Source organism: Macrotis lagotis, chromosome X, assembly GCF_037893015.1.
Source record: "Macrotis lagotis isolate mMagLag1 chromosome X, bilby.v1.9.chrom.fasta, whole genome shotgun sequence".
Lineage (NCBI taxonomy): Eukaryota > Metazoa > Chordata > Mammalia > Peramelemorphia > Peramelidae > Macrotis > Macrotis lagotis.
Window position 1 is genome coordinate 504,044,511 of NC_133666.1, and position 17,202 is coordinate 504,061,712.

The following is a 17,202-nucleotide window of genomic DNA, read 5'->3' on the forward strand; positions in this document are numbered from 1 at the left end:
CTCTCTATCTCTCTATCTATCTCTCTCTCTCTATCTATCTATCTCTCTTCACCCTGTTCCTCCCTCAAAAGTCTTCTTGTCCCTACAAATAAATTTATTTCATCTTGGGATGGATGGGTCAAAGTTAGCTAGAGGTATATAAATAGGAAATCTACTTCTTCTAATCCAGTCTTCAAAGTATGCCCTGTCCTTCCTTTTTGAATCTTGTCTTTGATCTTTGGCTTATTTTCTTTCAAACCTTCTGCCTCCCTAGACTTCTTTCAACTTCATATTCCAACAATCACCTCTGAAGAGCTATCCCTGACCCCTCTAGGCCAAGGGTTATTTCAGTCATATAAAGTCTGTGTTTATATCACATAGAATTAAGTGCATAGGATTCTGGAGTTAGACGTGGAAGAGACCTCAGAGTCATCAAGTTCAACCTAGAATTGAGGAAATAGATTAAATAAGGACACTTGATTAAATGATCTGCCCAAAATATTCATGAGGTAAGCATAGGAGCTGGGATTTGAACCCAGGTATTCTGGTTTCAGAATCAGTGTGGTTTTTTTTTTGCACTATACTCTAATGCCCAGAGCATTTATTTGATATTTCTTGTACCTTTTGTATGTATATGTATTTGTATTTCTTCTTGTATTTTCTGTGCACCACCTTTATATGATAAAAATTTCTTTATTCTACCTCTCCCCTTCACTCTTGCACCTGTACTCACTCCACTATCTTGACCCCAGCCTCCATTGCTGTTTTCAAGATGAATTCCTTACATGTATTTGTTCAGAACAAAAACAGCTTTGAATAGTTTGAGGAAGCATCTAAAAATATACATTTTGTGTGTTTGTATTTTTGTGACTCTAAATATATAGATATAGATATATAGATATATATAGTCAGTTCTCTGAAGACAGGGACTATAACACTTTTCATTCTTGAATCTTTCCAGTCCTAACTATAGTAAATAGAATACAGTGAAAGCTTAACAAATGCTTGCTTTGCACTTCTTGACCACCAACATATAATTACCCTTGTTCAGTCGCTACATTCCAATTTAAAGCACACACTAGTTTCATCAGGAAGAAAATAATGGCTTCATTGACTTTTTCAATGGTAGTTAGGGGATGCAGTGGATAGGCCCCTATTTCTGTTGCTAGGAAGATTTGGGTTCAAATCTAGTCCCAGTTGTATGAGGTTTACTAGCTCTCTGATCCTGAACAAGTCACTTAAACTCTGGGCTTCACTTTCATCATCTGTGGAATGAGACTAATAAAAGTACTTCTCTCCCAAGGTTGAGGATTACATGAGATGATATTGCAAGGCATTTTGTCAACCTTAAAGGAACTATATAAAAGCTAGTTTTTGTTATTTGCAAGTCAATTCATTAGGCCTAGGGATACAAAGACAAAAATAAAATCCCTTACATCCTCAAGGAGCTTTCATTCTATTGAGGAAGGTAAGGAAATAATAAATGGTGTGCTTGAATTAGCTCCTTTTGGCTCAAGAGAGCAGATCATTACATTTTCAGCCTGAGCATTTATACCTCAATCAGCAAATGTTAGAAATCAAGACTTGATTTTGAAAAATTGTTTAGACTTAAGAAAATGACAGGGGAAATATTAATTATAATAATACAAATTCATTTTAAAAGAATGTATTTGATTTCAATTTTTTTCCTGGAAAGTTGGCTGTTAAATATTTACCAGTACCTCTCTGGATATGATGTGTGAGTATGTATGAAGTCAGAAGAATCTGAGTTCAAATGTGAACTCAGACACAAACTAGCTGTGTGACCTTGGGCAAGTCACTTAACCTTGATTGTCTCACAATCCAGGGCCATCTCTAGTAGTCTTGATCTAAATCTAGTCACCAGACCCAGATGGCTCTATAGAAGAAAGTGAGGCTGGTGACTTAGCACAGCCCTACCTCACTCAAAACAAATTCATGAGCTTGTCATATCATCTTCCTGATGTTGTGGTCTTTGAGAGCAAAGGACAAACATAATCACTGGTATGTACATGAGTGTATATATACATCTATATGTCTAGGTGTATATATATATATACATACACACACACAAATTCTGGGAGACAATGAGCATTAAACTTTGGCAGGACAGGGAGCAGAGGCAGAGAAGAGGATATAAGAAAGGGTTTCTCATAGGAGATGGTATCTGAGCTGAGCCTTGGTGAAAGCTTTGAATTAAATTAGAATATTTGTAAAACACTTTGTAAACCTTAAAGAGCTATATAAATGCTAGTTGTTATTGTACCACGTATGATATGCAATTTATTAGACCTAATTCTTTAAAACAGAGGCAGAGAATTAGGTGTATTCCAAGCATCTGTTCTAGAACAGCCTCTGGGGAAAAAGCAACATGGAGATTGAAAGTGGAATTTTCAATTCAGGGAACAACTGGTAGCATTGTTTGAGTATAATGCAGAGTGATGTAAAAATGCATTTGAAAGTGCAGGTGAGAGTCAGATTGTAGAAGCCTTTAACTGACAGTTTGAGGAGTTTTTACCTTTTTCTAACATGAATAAAGTCACAGAATATATTTGGGACATGATTAAAACTGTGTTTTAGGAATATTTCTTTAGAAACTATGTAAAGGAAGGAATGGAAACTGGAGAGACTTGAAAGAGGAAGAAAAATTAGGAATCTGTTGCATGATTCAGACAAGAAATGAACACAACATGAGCCAGGGTAGTAGTTGTATGTGTAGAGAGGAGACAAATGTGACATATAGTGGGAATAGAATCTACAAGAATTTTTCCATTCTTTTGCCCTAACAGACACTTGTGGAATACCATATTGCAATAATTAATTCATTGTAAAACTAGGGACAATATGATTTCCCCTCAGGTGTCAATAGTTCCCTTGTTTTTGCTTTAGGGAATTTCTATTAAACTAGAAGATAGGAGTATAATTGCAAACACTCCAGATGCCTGTTTAGGAAAATTCCTAGGCAGTGGTTTGGCTCTCTACTCTAAGTTACATTTATATTTGTTTCCACTTAGCTAATCCCTAACTTCTTTGTGGTTGAGGCAAACTTCAAGTTACTGGAAACATTTGGGTAAAGGAGCAGTAAAGTGTATTATAATGTCTGTTAATAGGTAGGAAGACTAATCTTCATGAGTTCAAATCTTGTCTCAGATATTTACTAGCTGTGTGACTGGGCAAGTCATTTAACTCTGGTTGTCTCAGTTTCCTTATATTATATTATATATTATAAAATGAACTGGAGGAGGAAATGGCAAACCACTCCAATATCTTTGCCAAGAAAACCTCAAATGGAGTCACAAAGAGTCAGATATGATAGTAAACTGACTCAGCAACAAAACCTGGAAGGGAAGTTGGGGAAAAAGCAGTCATTTCATGAAATCTCCCTCACTTCTTGAAGAGGTAGATACAATGGAAGCTTTCAATATGATGTTTTTTGCCTGCTGGATCAATTCTCCCTTCTAATCCCCAATACAATTTTCTTTTTTCCTTTAAATTAGGCTGCCAATTCTTTCTGATTCAGTTTTGAATATTCCTACTCCTTCCTTTCAGCTGCTAGACCCTCAAAGTTTCTCCTCTATTCTGACTTAGGCCCTCCTTTTATATACAGTTCTAAAGATTATTGGAATATATTTCCTCTCTCACCTGATTGAGGTCTTTGATTCAAAGTGGAATGCTAGTTTTGTTCAATCTATTGAAAAGTTGAGATGTATTCTCAATTGGAAATAGGATCAGAGATTAGCATCTTGAGCCTTACTTATAGGTATTAGGATGATTTGGTTGATTTACTCAACTCCCACTTGCCTTTCTCCAGAAAGCACTGAATTCTTTGCCATCATTTCCAATAGCCACATGCTTATGCCCCCTAGACATTGGACCAGAGGGAGGCATACTTTTGTTTCTCTTTGCTACTTCCAGACTGTCCTTTTGCCACCATCAAGAAGCAACTTCTCCTTTAGGGTTTTCTCTATTCATTGTTTCACCTGATTCAGATACTTACTACAATCAGCAACAGACTCTAGGTAATTCTCCTGTAAGGAGATGCTCTTTCTCACCTAATCCTTACACCCTTAGTTGCTAAAATGGAAGAAGAACTTGTTCAGTCATTTTCAGTCATGTCCAACTCTTCATGTCCCCTTTCAGGATTTTCTTGGCAAAGATACTTAGTGGTCTGCCATTCCCTTCTTCAGCTCATTTTATAGATGAGGAAAATGAGGCAAATCAGATGAAGTGACTTTTCCAGAGTCACATGAGGTCAGATTTGAACTCAGGAAGATGACTTTTTCTGACCCCAGGTCTGGCACTCTATCTCTTATGCCACCTAGCTGCCCCTAAGCATTTACATGGTTTTTATCTGTACTGTATGTTTTTAGTACTATCTCTGGAAATCAGATTATAAGGTCAGGAACCAGGCTGTATATACTTTTATAGCCTACTAAACACCTAATATAGTGCAAAACGCCTAAAAGGTATTTAATACTTATTTTTTCATTAGATACAGCCTTGTATATCCTTTTCTAACTTTCTAAGTATTTTCTAATCTGTTTCACTATATAAGATGTTCTCTTGAAGGCATAGGATTTTTCCCTTGCCACTTTTCCCCTTCTCTGTTGCAATCAGTCCCTGTGCTTAATAAGTATTTGCCTATTTGACTCACCCTCAATCTATCTTTCCTGCAGTATCTGTGACAGACCTAATTTAGGTAACCATACATTCACTTGCTCCTTTATTTCTTACTTGCTCTCTTCATCCATGAACACACTAAAGAAAAAGAGTTTGATAAATAACCTAAAGAATCTGAATGGGAAAAGTAAATATGGAGCTGAAGAAAGGATGGAGGAGTCAGGAAAGGAAAAAATTCAGTCGAGGAGGATTTGCAGAAGAAAACCAATGAAGAAAAAAGGTTTACTGTATGGAGGCAATGAATTCAGTGGATCTCACTGAAGATGCCTCATTGATCAATATCCAATTTCTGGTTTCCTTCCAAAAAGAAAATTAGAACCTTTATCTCAGGATAAAACATTTCCTTATCTGAGTAAGAAAGGAATGTTAACTTAACCTTTATGTGCCAAAGTGCCTTACAATTCATAATCTTAGATCTATAAGTATAAAAGTGATCTCTGAAAAATTTTGAGGTTTTTTTTGAAACTGCAAAATACAACAATTCTTCATTTAATTGACCATATTTAGGAAATATTTTCCACATACGTGAATTTTTCCAGATAATCAAAGATTTACACTTTGAAGTGGCATTTAAAAATCATTTGAAATAAATTGTCTTAAAACAATTCCTTATTAGGGTGGTTGAATATAATTCACCTATTTTTAAAGTTATTATTGATTTCACTATGCTGTTAAAAACATATGTAATGCTCTTATGGCTACTTAAGTTTTTAAATATTACTTGCTCCTACACTAAATAGTCCTAGATGGTGAGCTTTTTAAATGTTTCTCTCTCTCCTTTTATAGTTTTTCTGTACCAATCTGTCAACTGCCTTTACATATCTGTAGAATTAGCAGTTTGTCATGAGGATCAAATGAGCTGATAAATGTGTAATGTTCCCTGGTGGTATCCTACCCTACTTAGGGTTTACTCAATTAGTATTCTAGTTGAGTATATTAATTTCTTTTCTCCTTTCCACTCCAACCCTCTCCCACTTCAGAGAACATAAGTGCACTGTTTCCTGTCAGGCATTATGAACCAGGGCATTGTACCATATAATGATGAAAAGTCTTTTAATTGGATTCTGAGCCAGAAATCTTTGGGTACACTAAATGGGAAATCTGTTCCTCAGATTCCTTTTTTCCTGCTAACTTTGAAGCAAGAAACTGGAACTGGGCTCTCTGAGGAATCAAGTGGGAAAGGATAGCTGGTTTATTCTGAATTTGACCCCAAATTTGAGCCTGTGTTCTACCTGTGATGCTTATCTGACCAGGTCTTGTATCTTCCTTCTTTTGCAGAAGGCCTTCTGAGATCTACAAAGGGAACTGGCACTCTCCCTTCCCTCATCCTGCACCCAAGTAGAGCATAAGTAAGACTAGGCTACTATTGGAGCATCTGGGACATCAACAGCAGCAGAAAGCTGGGTCCCAGGGAAATGGTTCCCAGGGAAAAGAGTCATGAGAAAGACAGAGACAGCAAAAGAGAGACAGACAGAGGGTCAGAAAAAGAGAAAAGACAGAGACAAGACATGAGAAAGAGAGAAAAAACAGACAGACCAAGAGAAGTGACCAGAGAGAAAGAGACAGAGAAAGAGACCACCAGAAGTTTATGCTTATCTTTTTGATCAGATAATACCAGTGCAAAGATGAAATAGCAGCCTTACAAACACTGTGTCCCAACAAGATTGAAGTATTGACCTTATAAATCTAAAAGACTTGTGATAGAAAATGCCATCCACATCCAGAGGAAAAAGCTACAAAGTCTGAATGTAAACCAAAGCACAGTATTTTCATTTTTTAAAACTTGTTTTATGTTTTTTTTCTTTCTCATGGGTTTTTTCTCCTTTTGTTCTGATTCTTCTTTCACAACATGACTAATATGAAGATATGTTAAACATGATTGTATAACCATTATCAAACTATTCACTGTCATGGGGAGGAGGGAGATAGAAAAATGCAGATCTCAAAAGTTTATCAAAATATGAATGTTGAAAGCTATCTTTGCATGTAATTGGAAAAAATAAAATAAAGCAACATTAAAAAATAAGGAAGCAAAACAGAAAGAATAAAACAGGAAAAAAAAGTATTGACCTCCCAGATGACTAGTTCCTTCTTTAATATGCTCTATAACCTTTTGTTTCTAGAAAGAATCTATTGTGTGCCAAACTCATGCTATCTATTGGATACTTTCTTTACTTCCCTGTTCAGTGTTAAGAAATTTTAGACTAGGACCATAAATAAATTTTTCCCCTTGAAGATGAAGCCCTGGGAAATCTTAATTTCCCCATTGAGAAGTTGAACAACCCCAGAGCAATGAATCCAAAGCAAACTCTGATAGCAGGTAAAGTAGATGTATTTGGTAGGTCACCAAACCCTGTAAACTCACTGGAATGGTAGCTAGCTGACCACTATGCTAGATATATAAATCGTTTTGCAAATCTTAAAGCATTGCATAAATGTTATTGTTATCAATAAAAACAACTGGAGATGATTAGACTAAAGAAGAGAATGCACATGTTTTCAGAAGGCCAAGTCAAGAAGTTGTTGGAAATCATAAAAAAGGCAAATATTGGTTTAATGTGAAGAAAATCTTCCCAATAATTAGAACTTTTAAAGTAGAAGAGGCCATCTCAGGAGATAGTGATCCCCTCCTCACTGAAGTTTTCCAAGAAGAGATCTGATAACCAATTACTTGTTGGATATGATATTGTGAGGATTCTCTTATGGAGCTAGGGATTGAATTTGGTGGTCACTAAAGTCCCTTCCAATTGTAAAATTCTGTGAATTTTTTTCTTGAAATATCAGGGAACACTACCAAGAACAGAAATAACCTTGCTCTAAGAAAGTTAACGTCAGTTACTCCTGGGATTCTTAGTTTAGGGAATTGCATGCCCTCTGGGAACGCACAATAAAACTTTAATTATAATAGTGAAGGGGGGAATTTGTCCTTAGAGCAAACAATTTAAAGTTTCTCCAACTGAAACATAGTTGTCCTTAATATCAGGGTTCATGTGTGCCCATTATTCTAATATTGCCTTTTCTTCTGACCAAGGCTATTCCAATCCTGATAAAAAGTACAAAAATTCAGTTTTGTCTCCTATCCTTTTCTCTACCAGATCATGAAGTTCCTTGCAAAGATGAACAACAGATCAGAAGAATGAGGATAGAAAAAAGCTTTTGTATGGTCAACAAATTCAATAATCTCTGCCAAGGTAATCAACAATAATAAATATATTTGGAATGAACTCCAGACTACTGGAATCTATCTGCCTAACTATAAATCATTCAGATTTTTGAAAATGTCATTTCAAAATAAGAGAAATACATCTGTCTACTCAAAAAAGAACAAAATCCAAACCAATTTCACTTATGATTGACAGAGTTCATTAATCAAATGCACTTTAGCCAAACATAATACCATCTGTTACATTGATGACTCAGGCCATTTGTTTAGAAACATGGACTGATTTAGCTAAGAATACTTTGAAAAGATTGATTCCTTAAATATACCTACCAAATCCATCCACTTAATGATTAGAACATGACATACATAAGACCTAATTAAAATGACTCTCTAGTACCGAGTATTACATTAATTTAAAAAAATTTAAATATTTCTTGTTTTCAGTGGGTACTCAAAAATATTTCCTTAATTGAACAGTCATTTGTTAATAATAGTCAAGAAATCAGAAAATGATAACTAATCATTATGATTAATTTTGGGGGGAATATTTATTCTAAGAGAGCTGATTCTAAGTCTTGAAATTCTCCATAACGTCATGTTTCTTTTCCATCTTGTCATTTGTCCAGTCAGAATGTCAGGATCTCCCTTATAGAAATGATGTACATAAAGGGCACTGGAAAGTCCTGTTGCCCCCCAAATCTAAGACTGATATTATATTTCTGAAGACTTATCTCTGGGTCTTGAAAGTGCTTCAGATAAAATGGAATTACTTCCAAGGTGGGGATGAAGTAATACCTTATGCCTAATCAGTTCATCTCGTGCAGGCTTTGTTGAAAGGGAATCTGCTTAGGAACTTGGATAAAAGTGGAAATAGGAAGGTAGGAGAGATAAACTTTACTTTCTTCATTATATAATTTAGGGCTAGCCTTGTGAAAGGTAAATAAGTATTGGGAACATAAATAATAGAATCAGCTCCTGAGGTCCCAAGTCAGAGAGCATTCTTAAAATCTGATTCTCATGTGTGAGCAGTTTCTCTTCTATGTCAATCCTGGATCAGTATCCAAGAATGTGCTTATAAAAGTAGGTTTGGGAAAAGGGGAGAAGGCAAGAGCACAAAGGTGAAAGAATAGAATCCATCAGGTTCAAACTTCCATATGGAAATTTTAGGCTGATAGGAATTAACTAAATTTTTCAAGAGAATCAGATGAAATTACATCCCCTCATAGAAAGGCATATTTCAGTTGAAATACATTTTAAAGGCAAAACACACACACACACACACACACACACACACACACACACACACACACACAAACAGAATCTGTGAGTTTCAGTTATAAACATAAAATCATAAATTGAAATTGTCCTCAGGCAGCTAGGTGGCACAGTGGATAGATCACTGGTCAAGGAGTTCAAATTCAGCCGCAGACACTTAATAATTACCTAACTGTGTGACCTTGGGCAAATCACTTTACTCCATTGCCTTGCCCCAAAAAAAGAAAAAAGAAATTGACCTCAGAGAACTTAAAGAATGACTCTCTTTTATATTATTTTATCAATGAGTTAACCAATATCTTTTCGAAGACCTTCAGTGATGAAGAGGATGAAGAGGATGAAGAACTCTGTCTCTTGAAGTAGTTCATTCTTCTTTTTGGACAATTCTAGTTGTAAGGAAGCTTTTTTTTTCTTATATTGACCTCTTTGCTTCTAGATCTCCCCTTTTGGGACCAAACAAAATAAAAGTAATACCATTCCACATTACAGCCTTTCACATGTGTAAATATCATTTGTTTCCTCAAATGATTTTCAGGTAGGATGACTTTAAGCCTCTTTACTATTCTTGTTAAGTTTTAGCTTATATGTCTTCTTCCTAAACCCTCCCTCTCAACCATCACCTCCCTGAAATTTGTTAAAAGAATTACAAGATCTAGATAAAGATTTAATTAATTCCCCTTTTATTACCATGCTATACACTTGATAGGAGTTTTCATTCTGCTAAGATTTTCCAGATCTTTCAAAGTAATTTAATGTCTACTTACAATGCTTCCACCCATTGTGTATGCTATTATTTTTTGGACCCAAGCATAGGCACTGCAGTGGATAGAGTGTTGGAGTCAGCCTTAAGTTCAAATTCAGCCTTAGACACAGGGCAAGTCACTTAACTCTGCCTTAGTTTTCTCATCTGTAAAACGAGCTGGAAAAGGAAATAGTATCTTTGACAATTCCTAAATGAAGTCACAAAGAGTCAGACACAGCAGAAACAGCTGGTCAACAACATTTATCTTTATTACTGTTGAAGTCACAGTAGTTATGTCTCATTCATCTAATTTGAGATCATTTTGGATCTCAGTTTTGTTATACAATATGCAAACTATCCTCTCCAATGTCTTGTCATCCACAAATTTAATAAGCATGTCATCTATGTCTTCATTCCAAATCACTGGTTAAAAAAATATGTTGAGAATATATTCCTAGTATTTCATTTTATCTGTTTGTAAGGAGAGCACCATTGAATTTTGCTTCTTTAGAGATTCAAGGTTTAGTCTCTGGAACTATAGTTGTAGAGACCAGGCACACATATTCACAAAATATCTTACCTCTTTTACCCCATTTACCTCTATAAGCACTGACCTTCATGTTTGTTCTTTTTTCTCCAACAAATTGTGACTTGGAACCTGTACATTAGCAGCCCTGCTTAGTTTCTGTAGCAGTACAACAGGAGTGGTTAAGAATATTAAGAAAATTTGACTCCTATCCATGGCGATCTTCCATGGTTATGGGAAGAGATATTTTCAAATTTGCAGGGTGAGGCCTGATCATGTCAAAAAGTAAACTGCAACATTTAAGGAAAGAAAGCAGTAAAATAGAGTTGGAGAGGCATTTGGTTTTAATAGATGATCCATCCCTGGGGGCTTCATTAGTAGCATTTAATTACAGGCAGTTTCTCCTCTAGAATTGTCAGGCTAGACATTTTTGTTGTCAGGCATCCTAGAACATGCTTCACTAGTAACTGTGACCCACTAATTATTTTTCAAGGGCTTCAACACTTCCATTTTTCCTCAACAACTTCCCAGTGCTATGATCTCAGTGCTAAAAAGCAACAGTGTCCCTGGAGGCATCACTTTATTGGTCGTGAGGCAGAAACACAAATCGATCAGAAGACAAACATAACAAAAATATTAATTATTCTCTGGAGAGGGGGTAATGGTTGGTTGTTTGGATGGTTCTTGACCTTAATTGGCTAAGACCAAAACATCATCACTATGTTAGAGACAAGTTATAGTGGATCCTATTGTGGTTGATCAGAACAATATGAGCTCAGGATACTCTTCTACAAATTGAATACAGATGATCCATGTGAATGCCTGGGGTGGGATCTCAAACTTGTGCATCTCACTTTTCCTTTGAGTTATTTCCATTCTGCCTTAATCATAAAGCATAGCCCCCTCTTGTATGTTTTTCTGACCCCATTGTAAGCATTTGTCCTGGGAGAGTTCTCCATAAAATAGAAGGGTATTTTCAGTTTCACATTACTGCCCTATTGATAAGTATTTGATGCTAGCTCACCCAGATACTATTCATTGTGATGATGCAGTACCCATTAGAGCTGGCAAGAGAAGAAATGTAAGCAAAACTGATCTTTTTGCACAATCTACCTGGATTGCCATAGCAGTTACAAAATGGGCCAGATCAATGATGCTTCTGCAGGGTCAATCTGAATTGTGCTGCTAATAATGATAATAACAGCAATTAGCATTTATATAGTGCCTACTATGTTACCAGGCATTGTGTTACATTCTCTACAAATATTATCCTCACAACTACTGGTGGAGGCAGATATTATTATCCTCACTTTACAGATGAGATAACTAAGGCAAACCTGTTAAATGACATGCCCAGGATCACACAGCTAATTAAGCATTTCAGTCTGGATTGAACTCAGGTCTTCATAACTCTAGTACTGTTGCTCTACCCATTGTACCATCTTTAGGTTAACAGTTTTAAAAAGCAAGTCACAAAGTTCTCAATAGGTGAGAGGCAATTTGACACGGCAGAACAAGAACTGATCTTGTAGTCAGAAGACTGAAGTTCAATAATTGGTTCTGATACCCTGTAATTTCTGTCTGTACAGAATTTCTGAGCTTTAGTTTTCATATGAGGAAAGTGAAGATAATCAATTTTGCCACCTCACAAGACTATTGTGGAAAAAATTCTTTTTTAGAAAAAAGGACTTTAAGAACATAAATTACCAGATTTAAAATGATACCAATAATCAAATTTTATGTGGTTCCCTCAGAGGGGTTTGGAATCTCTGTAAAATTTGACCAAGGAAAACTGGCACCAACACCTAGTATTCAGAGCTTAATAAAGAGACATTGGGGACTACTTTGCACAATTTGCCTTGGGTCACATCTGGACTATTATGATCAAATATTTTCAATTTTGGACTTTGGCATGCAATAGACTTCCTTCCATGGCCATGTTCCCTATGTATTCCATCTCATAAGTACACCACAGATCTCAAGGGATTCATCTGCTTAAACTTAGGTTCTACTGACTGCTATAAAACTTCAAACCAGGGAGTATTCTAAATAGGTCTCAAGTTCCAATTTTAAAGTTAGAAACTATTAGCAAAATACAAGGGAACATTTTCTTAGTGATAACTGATAACTTCCTTATCACTATGGCATGGGGGACGTTCTATCCTTCTTATCTATTTCCCTACCAGAAGTTCATTCCCTCTCATGTCAGTGTTTGTCCAGATAATACCATTGTAAAATGCTATACTATCTTATTTCATAAAGAAATGTAGGCACTTTTCATATATGTGCCAGGAGGAGATATGATTATAAATGTTTAGCAATTATATGGAGGAGAGCACCTTTGACATACTTTTACATTTAAACTGCATTATTAATACTTTCTGAAGTCTAGGTAATCAACAAAACAATAAGCCATGCTCTGATTTATAGCATTTGATGAGGAATGTTTAAATGTGAAAGGTGGACAGAAGTAAGCAGACTATATTGACATGAGCCTTAACATGTGGTACCATTCTGTACTCTGGCATCCAGATTTCCTAACTACTTTCTGTTCATGTCCAAGACATTTTAAAACATTTTTGGTTCAATTCTAAGTCTAAAAATAACCTCTAATTTTATTCTTTCCTAATTGTACATACACAGAATCAGTAGCAAAGGCTATATTGACCACACCTTCATCGATTATGCTATATGTGTTTGCATGTGGGTGTTTATGCTTCAGTGTCTATGCTAAGCAGCTCCCTAATGATTTAACAGAGTTAATTTGTTTCCCTAAGGTTCTTCCTTACAACCAAAGAAAGACTTAGTCACTTGGAATAAATTGGCTAAAGTTTACACATTGCTAGATTTCTATGCACTGTGTGAAGGAGGGAGTGCACTATAAATTTTCTGCTGTCAGTTCTTAAGAAATATTTATATGATTTATATTAAAATAATGACATAGGTATGTATGTATATATATATATATAGTATTTCTTTATCATTGTGGAAAGATTTCATCTCTTTTATCCATTTCCCTCCCATAAATTATGTCAGTGTTTGTCCACCAAAGTTCTAACTCTGTAAAATGAATTCCTCTTTTTTTACCAGAAAGTGAAAATTTTTTCATTTCCATACTAGGAAGGGGTACAAAAAGACTCCAAAACTATCAAGGCCCCTCCAATCTTCAGAGAAAGGCTCTGAAACCTGGTTTCTGGCTTTACATCCACTAAGATAGCCAAGTAGATTTCCAAACATAGGGCATGTTTACTGTCTTAATTGTGATCTTCAGATAGGTAACAACTAATTGTTACTGAGAGCCAGGAACCACAATACTTGATAAAATAGTTACATCTGTTTTAAAAAAAAACTGTCTAAATCCCACTTTGTTGCTAGGAGAAAGGGGAAACACTTCATCCAGGAAAGAAACAGTTCAGGCAAGATTAACCAGAATTAAAAAACACTAACCTCTGGTTTAAATTTCATCTTGAAATGCAATGATAGAACAAGTACTTACCTCAGTACCCATCTTCTCCAGCAAGTGATGAAAGAAATCATCAAGTTCTTTCCCTTCTATGTACCCATTATCTAAAAACAGGCAGAGATACCATAAATTGCATAATAATAAATAACATAACATTAATGGGTTTTTAAAAAATCTTTAAATTTCACTTGAACAGATTGTTATTTTGTTAGATTGACAACTGAAATAGAACTCAACTCTGCCATTCATATTTAAGAGACAGATTTTTAAGGGGAGGGTAGAAAGAGGAACATGAAAGCAAATCCATTTTCCTCAAAGTTTATAAACAACTGGAAATAAAAACTACTTAACAAGGACATTTTAGCAATGATTAAACCTAGATCAAGGGATCTCAAGCACTGGGGAAGTGTTTCACTCTAATGAACCACAATTTGGTCAATAGTTACAGCTTACATTGCAAATTAAAATTAAGTATGCAATTTTCATGCCATTTCTTTTGTGACACTCATTTTAATTCATAATAAGTATCTTTTGTAAATTAGCAGATTGTCTTCCCATTTAAAATAAAGGTGTCATTTAGGAAGCAATCGTGCCAGAGAAGGGATGATAGAATTGTGAAGATAAAATTAATTTTGTTTAATCAGATAATATAGTTTAACCCAGATAATATAGTTTAATCTGAAAAGAGAAACCTTTCTAGTCTGTGATATAGAAACCCCTACCCTACAGTTTGTTCCATAACTCAGGTCTCTAGGATTTAGAGTAGGAATAATCTAGCCTTACCCATCGTTTTACAAACAAAGGGAAATGACTTGCCCTTACAGTTAATTAGTAGCAGAACTGATAATCTTATTCTGAGTTTAATGCTCTTTTCACTTCACAATGATCAGATTTTGTCCCAATATCTTCGAGGTTTTTCTTGGTACCTAGATCAACTCCTTTGCCCTACCTTTTATTTACTCTGAATTACTTTCAGATACTTGGGACAGACAGCTTTCAAATCAACAAACCTGGAGAGAAATGCAGAGATAAAAAACCCACCACTTTATGCCAAATATAAGCAGAAAAACTGTACTCAAAGTCCTAACCTGTAGCCATCATGACCCTACTCACTTACCGTCAACATCAAAACGCTGCCAGATGTGCAGAAAAGCGGCAGCATCAATCTGTCCCAGAACTTCGCTGATGTCGCTATCCATGGTCCTGAACAACAGACTGGCTTTGGCCAAGAGAGAAGGTAGTTATAACTTGCAGAACTCCTAGAAACTCTTTTACCCCCGCCCCCACTTTTCTCTCTCCTTCACTTACTCTGCTTCCTCTCTTGATCCCTTTCCTTTAGGGAAAACGCTTTTCCTTTCTCTCCTCTCTAAGCGAGGAGCAAGGGTGACACAGACCCTCTAGGGGAACGAGAAAAAGAGCTCAGAGCAGCAGAGATATAGTTGGAGCCAGTACTGCTGTTCTGATGCCAGAGCTCAAGGGACCACAAGGTTTTCTGAGGGATCAGCTCGGGAGACCCGCCCAGTTCTCCAGCTTGTTGGCTCCCAGGGACGCCTCCCTCTCTCAACTAGTCTATGCTGGTCAAGAAGAGTCAGACAACCTTTGATGGGTAACTGGAGAAAACAGCTGTCACTGCCTTTCATGGTTCACTGTTTTTCACCATTTAACTTTTCCTTAAATTCAAAGAAAACAACATCATTTGACTTATCCATGAAACATATGTCCCCTCTGGGATTTAGGTATTTTCTAGCAAGTATTCCCCTGCTCAAGCTATTGGTAAAGTTTGTCAATGTGAGTTCCCTTTGGGACTGATGATTTTAAACTGTTTGTATGTTTTAAACTTTGAGAAGGCACAGAGCATTTATTGAGCACGTATTCTATGCAGGACTTTAATAGCTATAAAGACACTGCTTGACCCTTTTATCCAAGTAAAGGGAAATCTGCTATTGGGAAGTCAATTCAAATTCTGATGAAAAATGAAGGAACGTATGTTCATTATTTAGAGATAGAATAGAAAAATAGAGAAATACCTTTCCAGTAAAGTTAATCTATAGAGTTTATCACAACTCTTCAAAATGACGTCAACTTTTGGTGGGGGATGGGTGCATATGGGTCTGTTCATTTTCTGGAAATTGTCATACATTGGATCTGCAAAAATGACAGTTGAATTTGAATTATTCAGTTATCAATTAAGCAGTTAAATTTAATTATTTCCTTTGAAATTCCTTTTCTGAATTGTTCATCTTCTGACCATTTCACTGATTCCTAGCAGCAACATCTGAAGGTGATCCAGAGAGCAGAAAAACTTATTTATTATTGTTATTTATTAGACAAGTTGTAAAAAATGTGGAGATTAAAAATAAAAAAAAAATCAAATTAAGCTCTCTTACATAGCCTGCCAGATTTCATTTATTCCTTCTATCCCTTTCTGGCACCTTCTCCCCTGCACAGATAATTGAGGGTTGTCTATACAAGAAAAAAGTGGAAACCTATAATTGGAAGCATTGCTAATCAACTATGATGCAAGCTTTATTCTCTGAGCTGGAATGTATGAGTGCCTGCAAAACCAGGTCTAGGAAGCACATCTGAAGATGCAAGGAGTATTCCTTGTCAGTATCCATTAGCATTTTTTTGAACATTTAAACAAGTCAGGCACTACACATAACATAGAAATACTTATGGACCTTCTTATACCAATCGAGGAAGCAATCACTCAAAGTTAAAACATCTTAAATAGGCAAAAGTTAGTCCAAAAATCTACACCCCCCAAATACAAGCGGAGTAGATTAGGAATAGAAGAGTTGAATTCTAAAATAAACAATTACTCTATCAAGATTTCTAACAGGAGAGTTATCTCATCTCCCTTACTAATTGTTCTTTTCAAAAAATGCCTGTAGAGCAGCTAAGTGGTGTAGTGGATAGAGATCTTGACCCAGAGTCAGGAAGATCTGAGTTTCCCTTGGCCTCAGACACTAACTAGCTGTATGACCCTGGGCAGATCATTATTCTCTGCCTCAGTTTTCTCATGAAAAATGAACTGGAAAAAGAAATGGCAAACCACTCCATTATCTTTACCAAGAAAACCCCAAATTGAATGACAAAGAGTCAGACAGGACTGAATAACAGCAACAAAATAAAATGCATGACTTCTCATTTTAAATTAGAGAAACACCGATCCCTCTTAATGTCTCTCCATTACTCACTATGTGTCCCTAGTTAAGTCATATCATTTCTCCATGACTCAATTATCTCCTGTGTAGCTTAACCAGCTAAATGAACCAGAAATTTCCCTTTGTCTCTAAATCTATTGATTTTTTTTGTCTTTTGAAATATATTTAAATCCTACAATTGTTTCCATC

At 35.9% G+C, this 17,202-nt stretch overlaps 1 protein-coding gene across 1 annotated transcript in view; it reads right to left on the minus strand.

The window, feature by feature from the left end:
* The window catches only part of SCGN (secretagogin, EF-hand calcium binding protein), a 68,063-nt gene extending 53,018 nt beyond the window's left edge, over positions 1 to 15,045 (minus strand). Inside the window, exons 1-2 of the mRNA XM_074206848.1 lie at positions 14,964 to 15,045; positions 13,880 to 13,950 (exon numbers count right to left, since the gene is read on the minus strand). Of these exons, the coding sequence (XP_074062949.1) occupies positions 13,880 to 13,950; positions 14,964 to 15,045 (153 nt within the window). The remainder of the gene's footprint in view (positions 1 to 13,879; positions 13,951 to 14,963) is intronic.
* Positions 15,046 to 17,202: the final 2,157 nt, after the last annotated feature.